The sequence below is a fragment of the Genypterus blacodes genome, unplaced genomic scaffold, assembly GCF_046128005.1.
Source record: "Genypterus blacodes isolate CSIRO-AG114 ecotype Tasmania unplaced genomic scaffold, CSIRO-AGI_Gbla_v1 ptg000214l_1, whole genome shotgun sequence".
Classification (NCBI taxonomy): Eukaryota; Metazoa; Chordata; class Actinopteri; order Ophidiiformes; family Ophidiidae; genus Genypterus; species Genypterus blacodes.
Genome location: NW_027467013.1, coordinates 1,917,325 through 1,929,422, shown reverse-complemented (window position 1 = coordinate 1,929,422; position 12,098 = coordinate 1,917,325). Strand labels below are relative to the sequence as shown.

At 42.0% G+C, this 12,098-nt stretch overlaps 1 protein-coding gene across 1 annotated transcript in view; it reads right to left on the bottom strand.

Annotated features, from left to right (window-relative positions):
* Positions 1-9,928, bottom strand: part of lrp2a (low density lipoprotein receptor-related protein 2a) — a 38,600-nt gene extending 28,672 nt beyond the window's left edge. The window contains 15 exon segments of the mRNA XM_076169874.1: positions 29-235; positions 641-864; positions 1,787-1,956; positions 2,373-2,501; positions 2,730-2,849; positions 2,969-3,112; positions 3,670-3,786; positions 3,920-4,033; positions 4,117-4,227; positions 4,593-4,709; positions 4,833-4,955; positions 5,103-5,210; positions 9,667-9,751; positions 9,753-9,820; positions 9,823-9,928. Of these exon segments, the coding sequence (XP_076025989.1) occupies positions 29-235; positions 641-864; positions 1,787-1,956; positions 2,373-2,501; positions 2,730-2,849; positions 2,969-3,112; positions 3,670-3,786; positions 3,920-4,033; positions 4,117-4,227; positions 4,593-4,709; positions 4,833-4,955; positions 5,103-5,210; positions 9,667-9,751; positions 9,753-9,820; positions 9,823-9,928 (1,943 nt within the window).
* Between the last annotated feature and the right edge of the window lie 2,170 nt (positions 9,929-12,098).

Sequence of the window (12,098 nt, the reverse complement as noted above, 5' to 3'; positions counted from 1 at the left end):
TCTACAGAACACATTGCGCTCTGTTTACCTATGAAGGCCGTCGTATGTTGCCGTTTCAATGTAGTCATAGCGACTATCAACCCAGTAAACACGCTTGGCCTCGATGTCCAGTGTGATACCAGCCGGCCAGCCTAGTTTGCTTTTAACGATCCCATACCGGTTGGTGCCGTCCATAAAGGCCCGCTCCAGACCTGGCTCACCATTCAGAGCCTCCCAATCTGAGAAGAACATAAAGCTGTACAAGAAAGGGACAATGTCTCTATAAGTGAGGCTCATTATGTTAGATGAGACTATAGAAATAACATGATAGCCTGTGCAGCAGATAAGACACAAGTGGGCAACTTTTTTAATTAAGTCTACAATCCACGACCGCACTGTGCATTTTACCAAAAAACGGAACATTAATTGCCACTGAGTAATTTATCTGTGGCCACCTGGCACTCCTACCCCCTTGAACTACACTATTGGATTACAATGACGGTCATCACTTACATTACTCCTCACTAATCCACCCAGGACAATCTGCTAATCTCACACACACACACCCATTATTCCACTCCAACGAAGCACAGCACAGATAGCCTATTGCGGGGATTGGGAATGGGTGGATGGACTGGTAGATATTGGGAGACGTGCTTACCCGACAGTGGGGTCTACTGCCATTCCTCTAGGGTTTCCCAGGTTTTCAGTGATGAGCGTGACCCGGTTATTTCCATCAAAGTCCACCATATCAATCCGGTTGACGCTGGCCTCCACCACATACAGTTTATTGTTCACCCAGTCGACTGCCAAGTTCTCAGGGTAGTCAACTGATACGTTTAAAACCACCTGCATGTTGGAACCGTCCATATCCACAGAAAACACCTGTCCACAAAAGCAAGCATTGTTGTCAGGAAATTATCCGTTTGGTGGTAAGTGTGAACAGAGATAATAGGAAGACATTAAGATAGAGGATGGCTTAAGAGATTCTAATACACATTGATAGGCATGAATGTAAAAGTACGGATAACTAAAACTGTACGGATACTAAGATGGCACTGTTTTCTCAGAGTGGAAGCTTTGGCACCGTGTAGCTAGATAAGGTTATGCTGTTCTTTTGAAACACAATCCAGACGTCTAAAAGGCAGGATATTCAACTGACCTGTTTAAAGAGAAACTGTAGATGTGGAAAAAGCCTGGTAGTTTAACCTTTCTGGGTCCATTCACATGCCCTGTTTGTGCTCGCTCTAGTTTTAATCTGCTGACATGCCGCCATTGAGGTGGCAGATATGCACAGATGCCCAGTCAGAGCTGCATCCTAGCATTTCAACTCAGTGGCTGCAGTTCAAACTATTAAGCTGAACAAAGTATCTTAGCTGGCCAAAGAATGTATATAATAGGATGGTCCCACTGAAAACAAATACGGCATGATTACTCTGGACAAGATCAAGTAGCCAAAATTACACACCGGTATGTGAACATCATACCAGTATATCAGACAGGTTTCAAGATTAGGCCATTTGGATTCCTTTCCATGTCTACTTCCCCTTCATTATGAGTGAGCCACATCTATCCCTTCATTATAGTATCAACAGTGCTGATAATTTAAAGGATAACTCTGCCTTGGCCAGCTTTACAACTCAATTTTTCCTTTTTTCAAAGAAGAAACTGGTCTTCTACTCTATTCAGTTGTTAACGAGATAATACAGAGCCCATTATAGTTGGAAAGGCTTAAACATATGTAAGACAATAGTAGAAAATGCTCCAAATGCGGCAGTAAATTGGCAAAGAAAAGAGCAAAAATTACCTTATTTTGAATGGTATCTGTCCAAAAGATCCTATGGAGACTGTAGTGAAAGTCAACTCCCACTGCCACCCCTCTGTTCTGTGAATGGACCAAAGTTTGTACGCTGTTGCCATGGATGTCACCTATGAGCAGGTCTCTGCCATTGGAGAACACCAAAGAAGGAGCTCCAGCTACAGGGGACAGAATCTACACTGAGTTACAAAACACACATGAAAAATTCTTTCCCCCCCAGTGTGTAAGCATATGCTGTAAACAAGCAATGGATCCACATACTCAACCAAACAGATCTGTTTGGTTGGTTTGAAATTTTCTTTTTCTCTTTTGGGAAGCATTTTTTTCAGATTTCTGGGCAAGACACTAAAGGCAGCGCGGCTCAGCCTTTCTGCCAAGCCTCTCTCAGTGGCTCCACAAAGGCAAGAGACTGAGCTAAAACAACTCTGAACACTGCATCAGACGGAAGGCGGGGCAGCAAGAGAGGTTGGCAGACGGGACAGACGGCTCTGCTAATGGACTGACTTTGGTTGGGTCAATCACACCGTTCACATCTGAGACAATCCCTTCAATCCGAAGGAGGGCCGACACTCACTGGAGACGTTAGCTCTGCAATATCTGTGCTGCTCCAAGGTGTAGCCCTCCCGACAGCCACAGCGATGACTGCCTATCCGGTCCTCACACAGTTGGTCACAGACGCCCCACATTGAACAGTCATCGAAGTCTTGAAATAAAAATGAAAACACAGCAGACAAGGATCAACTACTGATTCGTTATACGAGGACATATTGAACTTCTGGGTCCACACCATTAGTTTCTCTGCATCCCTACATCATGCTGACATACTATAGTTTGGATATGACTAATGCTTTTATAATTAGTACCTGGTTGTACTACCTGAATGCATTATTTATTGTTTGGATTAAGCTGTTTCTTAATTAAGTGTGTGTACCTATGCATGAGCGACTATTGTTGGTGTTGACGATGTATCCAGACGGACAGGAACAGGTTCCTCCCTCTGGGGAAGCATGACAGCGATGTTCACAACTCAGTGAGGCACATCTCCAAATACCTGACCAACAAGGAAACCACAGGAGAAGTGAATGAATACAGGTTAAGCATCAAATAACTGTAATAGGACATAAAGAAATGTCCTAATGTGAACTGAATATGATTTGTGTTGCTATTAACTGCAATTGCGCCCAGCAGTGCTGTTAGTTTCATCCTCTCCTTCGGGACAGTGAGCTATCCCATCACACAGCTGATCCATAGGGATACAAAGCCCAGAGGATGGACATGGCCACTCTCCTGGGTAACACTCCCGTGGTACATTTTCTATAGAGAAAACAAAACAATCATAAGAGTCTGGAAGGCCGCAACGATACATAAAAACAGAAAATGAGCCGGGAACACAGTTTTACAAGTCGCCCTGGTGGATGTGAGGGGGCCTCTGTCTCTAAGGGAATATAGTGCTGAACATTAGAGAACTGTGTCTTACTCCTCATTGTCTAAAACATTACTGTCACTTTAAATCGATGCAGGCGAGCGGAGCTTTGAGGGGGTCACATGGGGGCTCAGAGGGCTTCTGCAGCCCATCCTCTAAAAACACACTCTTCACAGCAGTGTGGAGGAATTCTAAAGCCCTTTGGCAGGCTGTGCAGTCTTGTGCCACAAAGAGGCATTTGAATAACACACTTTAAGGAGCACAGGCATTGCGTCTTGCTAGCCCTACCAACCATGGAGACTGCAGAGGAATCAGGTTCGCGCTGAAAGCTCAAGTTGTTGCCACTTCTAGTGTTCCTCCCCAGATCCAGCCAAATGTCTAAGGCCCCTTGGCCTAATAGTGAAAAATTAACCGGATAAATGTATTTAAGTGATTTGGATATCCATACCACAGCCTTTTTCATCTGCATTGTCTTCACAGTCATCCTCTCCGTCACAAAGCCAAACTTGGTGGATGCAACGGCCACTGGGGCAGGTGAAGTAGTTCCCTCTACAAGTAGGATACGCTGCAGGAGAAGGAGAGAAAATTAACAGACAGAAAAGATCAGGGAGAGATCAAGTTAGGAATGCTTTTTAACTGAGTGAAGGTAAAAGAGAAGAGACGGGAGAACAAGCAGGAGAAACAGAGAGGGTACATACTGCAGTTGAGCTCATCACTTCGGTCTCCACAGTCATCATCATGGTCGCAGACGTAGCGTTGAGGAACACACTCTCCGTTCCGACATGGGAACAGGCCTGTGTTGCAGCGCTGTGCTGTGGATGGTATTGCACATGAAACTACTTCCACTTCCATAACCACTTCAAATGTTTGTGACTAAAATTGATTGTCTTCTTACTGCAATTTGACTCATCAGAGCCGTCACGGCAATCGAGTATCTGGTCACATCGCTGGGTCCGGTTGTAGCAGGCTCCATTAGCACACCTCAGCTGAGTACACTCGGGGTAATCTGGAAAAGTAAATCATCATTGAGTGACCACTGGCTTCTTCTCTGTTTAGAAATGTGAGACACTAATGAGAAGGATAAGAGACAAAACTGTAACACCGCCACCATAACACCACAAACAGCCATAGCATTCATTATGCAGTTGTGAGATTACCACAGTGTGTAGTGCGGTGAGTCTACCATGTCAGTACAATAATGGAACAGCAGCTGAACTTCAGCTTGACTAATCCACCAAAGAATCTGCAATCAACTTCTGACAACAAGAAGTATATTGTGGCCTTTTTCTGTCAGTCAGCGAGCCTCTTAATCTTGACAAATTGATTAAAATGCCACAGGAGCCTGAGGTTTAATTTTTTTTGGAAACTTACGGCAGCTTCTCTCATCAGAGCCATCTGAGCAGTCTGCTAGACGGTCACATCGGTATTCTTGAGGGATGCAGGCCCCGTTACTGCAGCTAAACTGGCCACTGCTGCACGTCCTCCCAGCTAAGAACAAATTAGGAAAAATGAATAAAAGGCAGAAAGATTTTACTTACATTTTTAAGTGCTGCTAGATTTTGGGAAAATATGAGAAAGCATCTGTTGTGGGTATTTTGGGTAAAAACTTACGACAGTGTTGTCTCTCATCAGAGCCATCTTCACAGTCTTCCTCATCGTCACACACCCACACATCTGGGATACACTCACCATCACTCAAACACTGGAAATGACTATCATCACATGATATTTGAGCTGTAGAAAGTGAGAACACACACAATGCATCACCGTCAGAGGATGGAGTGATTCTGATATTGGACTTGTATAACATAAATACAAGAACTATGTGCCACATATTATTCAGACCATTATACAGTAGTCTATACATAGTTAGTTACTCACGGCAGTCCTGTTCATCAGAGTCATCTACACAATCCGATGTCCCATCACAGTGCCAGTCCCCTGGGATACATCGGCCTGTCCCACACTGGAACTGCCCAAATTCACATCCTGCACACAACAAAACTAGGATTATAATTGTTCATAGATCACTGATTGATTTCAAGCTTCTTCTATATTGTATGTATTTCAGCTTTAACTCTTTGATTTTGGTGACTTATTCCTAAATTGATTCTAAAATAACATCGTCAAATTATAAATCAAAGAAGAGAATGTGACTTCCATTGATGAAGCATGCTGTTAACAACATTGACAAGCCTTGGAGACAAGCGTGCCAGCCAACCCCCGAGACAGTTACACAACCTTCACTGCACTCATCCTGAGCCTCCTTTTGATGTTCTAACTGAGTGGCATCTGTGGAGATAAGGTACCACCACTCTACCTTCCCTGACATTTTCCAGGAGAGATTGACTCGGGCAGCATAGTTCAGTGGCAGCGTACTCCATCAGGCCCGTCCAAATTGGAATGTTCCATTCTGATTGTCTCTCTGACAACCTGATTTATGGTGCATGCTGCTCCTGGTCTGAAATGTAATTGGGATAAATAGTGGTACTGGGTGGTACCGCAACCCTTTCAACCCAAATTCTTCACTGAGAAGAGAGGTAAGGGGTTGGGGGGGGTCTATGCCTACACTCTCTTAATCAACAATTTCCCATTCTCCTTCTACATCACTGAAATACGAGGACTCCTCCAAATATTGTTGGTCAATAAAAATAAAATTATAACTTCTGTGCAGCAAACAAAATGAACATCTGCAAGCGTAAGGAATTATTAGAAACAGTAGGTATAAGGTCAAAGTACTTATTTCATGTGTAAAAACTTTAAATGTGACAAGAAAACTAGTGAAAACAGACAAATAAGATTTCTTGATCGATGCTGTGTGTGTGATGACTGTATTTAGTGTCAGAGATTTATCATCGCCTTTCTGTAATGCTGCCTACTCTTTTTAAGATAGATCACTTCCACTACAGTTGCAGGGTCAGTGCCAGTGTTACTGCACTCAAAGCCTTGAAGCATATGCTCATATCACGACTTCTTGCTGCCTCAGATTAATTAGCCAGCGAACCACACAGCTTCACCATCACCGGAGCCAAACTGGCTGCATATATTAACCCTTTCAGCTGCTATCTGGGAGGCAAACCTTTTTTCCTGCTCAGTTTACTAATGATAAAATTGCTCTAGATCTGCTCAAAGGGAGCCTTTGTTACAGGGCAGTCATCCCAGGCGTTCCAGCATCATCTGTGCCATGGCAGGTAGGACAAGAGATACAGCATACAGTATACCAGAGGCACATGGATGTGCTCAGTTACACAAATAAGAAATCTTCCGTCTTCTTCCACTTAATGAAAATCACTTGAACACATTAAAGTATTGAATGTCTAGACAAAACTAATTTGTGAATAGAGTGGATAATTAAGTTTTAAAACAGTCTTAACCCTAACCCTTTAAAACTGCGAAACTATAAATATAAAATAAATAATCATATGTTATCATGTTATTCTTCTGTGAAAACAATGCTATAATTGATTAAAAACTCCTGAAATATTATTTGTTATTTCATTTACTATTTCATTCATAGATGATATAAACAGAGACCTGCAGGACGTTAACAACTAAATAAGCATTTAAGTAAAATTTAATCCTATTCGCTCAGGTCTCAAATGCAATAAGTGTTTCCTGACAGCGTAACCCCGCGAAAGGTGACAGGCACACTGAGGCTGAACCTGAACAACACTACTTTATGTGTGGGCTCTTCTTACATTCTGAAAAGTCTTCTTTGTAACTTCCTTAATCCTGAGATGTCCATGTCTTCGTCCTGACAAAGGTGCAATTTGGCTGTCAGTCAATATTAGGAACATGTAAAGGGAAGGGTGACTTGAATAGTGCAAATCTGCTATTAAGAATGTGAAGACGGAGTAAGTTAGTGTCTTTGTTGGGTGTGTTTTGTGTAATTCTGTGTTTTCTTTTACGCTTCTCTCTGGTCTTGTCTTTTCTAATTAGAGAACTTAAACCCACAGCAGGCGAGAGGACTGCACTATCCATGGAAGAAGATAAGGACACCCTACTACTGCCAAACAAAGACGCACAAGAGAGGAATTTTCATTAGAATGAAGCCCCCCAGTGCCTTAAACCCCACTGTGAAATTACAATGGCACAAAAGAGGAGCCAGTAGGGAATCAAACTCATAACTGGGAGTATCACCCCAAAAACAAGTCAATGAGGAGACAGAAAAGAGAAAGCAGAGTACAGTCGGAATGATTTCCTGTGAGAAGGAGAAGCAAAAGTCAAACTCAGGGCCCCTCTCACACCCACACTTTAAGAAAAACACCTGTCCACAACCCGCAAAAACATCTCTCGCTCGTCACGTGGGGCCCCTGAAAGATGTCTTCACTCTTTCATCAATAGTCTTGTTTTGGTGCAGCCCTCCTCACTCAGTGAATGTGTGTTGAGAAAGCGGCTGCTGGCAGCATGAAGCGCTGGACCTGTCCATGCTGTCACAGCGAAGTGCTGCTGCCTATTTCATATGGAAATCAATGCGACCGAACGCAGTCAATTGCAAAACAAGTGACTTTGGCTCTTGCTGCTCACATAAAACAGAGAAACCCAAGGGGCTCTGCTAGTGATCGCAGGCATAGAAAGAGCAGCGGAATGGAGAGATGAATAAAGACTTGCACCAGTGGGAATTTGTCCATTGAAAGAATTGAAATTTCTGCACATGCCTTGAAAAAGCAAGTGTCAAAAGAATCATAAATTAAGTTGTCACACTGTGATTGGACAGCCAGTGCATTTCTTATATTCCTCTACATTGAGTCAGAGCACACAAGCTCTTGGATGGAGACTGAGCTTTATCCACTGTTTCTGTAACCTAGACTGAGGGAGCTACAGGAAAAGAAAGGATTTACCCTGTATTTGTGCCAACTGTGTTCCCATTTCTACCGCAGTGTTACTGTTGCACAAGGATTTAGGCTTCTACACCGGAAAAGACCTCACATAAGTGAGGTTTAACGTGCACGTGCTGGCCAGGTTTCTGAATCTTGACTAGTTTGAACACAAATAACCCTTTGAACAATGCCTTTAAATACAAACTAGAAATTGGTTTGAGTAAATCAAAACTGCCTTGCCCACCACTAATAACACCAGAAAAGTTCGGGAGTGTGCACCTAATGAGTTATCACACATTTCACTGGCAAATGATTAACGGAGAAACAAACTTACAAACGCTTTTAACAACAAATAACAAGAGATAATTATCAAACCAGCACTACCACTTCAAACGGCCATATTAGCTATTAATGACAACGTCAGCATTCTGCAACACCAACAAGATAATGTTTCACATAAGGTCAAGAATGAAGCACTTGCAGGAAAACAGGCAGCTTCTGGGGAGGATCAAGCAAGGGATCTTTACATTTTCTCATCATTACTGATCTCTAGTATACTATTAACTTGCTAAAAGAAGGACCACTTCTCAGATTGTATTGTTATCGATCAAGCCAACAGTTATAAATCCCGGGTTAAAGCATTGTGGCTGTTGTATTTCAAAGGAAATGCAAAATCAAAATGTTATGGCGTCATGTAAGCTTGTACAGTATGAACTGATATATATGAGTATGGCTGGGATGTAAACATACGACGATGTTGTATTCAAACAGGTTTCCAAAACTTTCCCCTTGCTGTAAGAACCCTTTTCCTTATGTCAAAACTGCTCCTTGTGTAGCAATGGCCCCTTTCTATAGCAGCTGCAGTGTAATTAGTTGCTTGATTCACACTAAGGAGCTTACGTACTAAGTGTTGAGCAAAAAGAAAGCAGATTACAATTTGAGAAGTAGGATCTAGCAGGGTTACAACCATATGAGACAAACACAGGACTGACACGTACAGTACATGCAGCAATGCCTCAGCCATTTTCCTCCTAACTATGACTTTTGAAAAATAAATTCCCTCAACGTGCCGAATTCAAGTTGGAATCAAAGATTTGCAGCGAAAGACCTGCTCGACTCAATGAGATTTGTACCAGTAGCTCTCAGTCCACAGATTGCCTGTAAGTCACATGCTCTTTTCTGTTACCTAGCAACAGTAAAGCTCAGGCAAAAGTTCCTCAAGAGAACTTCCAATCTGTCTGAGGACGGCTTTGTGCTCAACATTTAATGTAATACTCTGGAAAACAATTTGCTCCGGAGACATTATTTTTCCCAAAGAACACTTGGCACAGCTAGTGCAATTCTAATAAAGCCACAATTAGGTTATTTGGTTTGATCTACAATCAGTTATCCACCTCACAGTTACTTGTTTCACTGAAAATGTATTGGTCTCTTACAAATATATATCAGTATTTTAACCAATAAAGCCAGAATTCCAATTTCCCTCCACATGAGTTGGTTTGTTTTGATGAGCAACAAGTGCCCTGGTCAGTAGCAGCACAACAACTCTGCCGCTCCTTAATAAATCATTCATCTGACAGCCTGAGGACCATGAAAAGAGTTTGGGAAAATATCTCACTCCTTACCTTCAGAGTGGCACCAACTAACACAGTATATAAGCAGGAGAAAGAGCTGAACTAGCAGTGCTCTGCACATGGTGCTGCTGGATCCCGGCCGGTCCGTCCAGCTCCGCTCTGCAGATGGAGGAGCTGTGGGATGCTGTTGCTTTCCCCCCTCCGGCTTTCTTGTCCCGCTAGTTGATGAAAAGGGGCGTGAACAAAAGTCGGAACAGCCGCTCCCCCAACCCAGAGCGAAATCCCTGCTGCCCTGGAACCTGGATAATGCCATGCTGCCCAACTGCTTTTTGTTTTTTTACACCCACAGACTCGTTTCACTCACTCACTGACACCCTCAGACACTTTGGAGAAAAACAAGGGGCCAGGCTGACATTACTACTACTACTACTACTACTACTACTACTACTACTATTACTGGCGATAGTAAAAATATATAGAATAATGATAATGATAATGATAATGATAATAACAGCTTAGGCAGGAATTAAAAAACAAGAGAACATCAATAACGATTCAATAAGACAGCGGTAAACATGACATTAACTACAAGTGTAAAACATGAAGTCAATCGAAAATTTGGGGACAAGATACAGAGTAATGGGAAGATATTGATTCAAATAAGAGAACCAAAAGCTGTTAAAAAGCTTTAACTAATAATAACAAAGGAATACTATCACAGCCTTGAGTGCATTCATTCTTAAAGCTCAATGTGTTACTATTTTCTCTCCAAATTAAAAGCAGCGAAAGGCTGCAGTCAAACACGATATCAAGATGGATAAAAATGAATTCAAGGCCCAACAGCAGAAAGACAGGGCTGCATCACACGCATAACAGGACCATGCCACAGCTTTATCTGTGCCGATAAGAGGCACAACACCGCCACCACGTGGGCACACAACGATACTAACATCCCGACCTGCTGCTGAACTCAGGTGGACAGCGCGAGACGTTTGCCATTAACAATCAAGCAATGGCTGACAGCCGGCGGCAAAGAAATGACGACGTCTTCCGTTTAAGTTATTTTATTTGTGCACATCACCACAGACTAATTAAGGATAAACTATGTTTTCTGACAAACATTAGGAGATTAAGTGGTTTAATATTTGTGAGCACTGTACGTTCATTACTGACTGGTAGCTAGTTAGCTTAACTTGGTTGTCTCGTGACTTTGTTTTTAATTTTGCTTTTACTTAAATGATCTTCTAATTAATATGTTAAAGACCCCCCAATTAATATATTTAAGAACTATTAAATCCTTCCAAGTTACGTACACCCTAAGTGGCTTGCAAATGCAGATGGTTCCAATATATAACTTTTCGAATTTAGAGCTTGTTAGTTGCTAGTCGCCGGTTCATTGTTAAAGTGATGCCCAAAACACAGGGACAACATAATGGAATCAAGTGAGAATATGATATTGTATAAGAATCTGCTCCATCGACAGATGAAAGGTAATGCAGGTTAGTATTAGTTTTCCTCTCTAAATGACAACTCACAACAGAATGAAGTAAGTTACAATTAGAGTAAAGATGAGGAATTGCAGCTGCTGGCGAAGGGAATGCTACATAAAGTGTTTTATTTTCAGCCAAAAACGCAATAGTAATAACATTGACAGACTGCTCCTATGACAACAGTAACTATATTTCAAAAGTAAAGTTTTCTTAAGATGGAGGGAAGATTATTTTAAGTAACTGATATAGACCTTAAGTCAAAGTCAGCTTGGTAAAGAGATTTCGTGATAGGCTTGCCCATATTGTGTTGCACACTTACAACTGATAACATTTGAACAGTGATGTATCTTCTGTGCTTCTTCAGGAAAGATCATTGACCTTGAAAATACAAAGCCATGGCAGAGATTCAATTTCAGATGTACTGGTGAAAGGCTTAATCCCAAATTAATGAAAACACTTGATGGAGGAATTGAGGCCTGACCCACCTGGCATGCAGGAATCGGTGATCCTAACAGGTCAGTTACCACAGGAGGGCAGTGCAAGCAAGCAAGCCCTATCAGAACAACACGCTATTACTGCTGCTAAGGTCTGTTGTTATCTTGCGAGATGTTGCACTTATTTCAATTTAGTATGACTGTGATTTAACTATTCAACCACCCTGCTACTGCTGCTGCCACAACTGTAATGAAGATAAGTCGACACCATAGCATTCCCTTCTTGGTTGGTTTGTTTATATCTTTCTAAGTCTCATAAACTCAATGATTATTATTAAGTACTATAATTACTGCAGCTAATTTTGTTATAATAACTTACTTGTTGTAACAAAGGAGTATCCACATTTGCACTTTCTTATGCAACATAAAAATGTGGGGCTAGTATATAGTGTATATATGTGCAGAAGATGTCATTCAACACAAAGCAAAGAAGCTATAGAGCAGATTTTGCCAGGCCATCATTCAGTGCAACATTCCTTTGTGTCAGAAATTCTCCTCT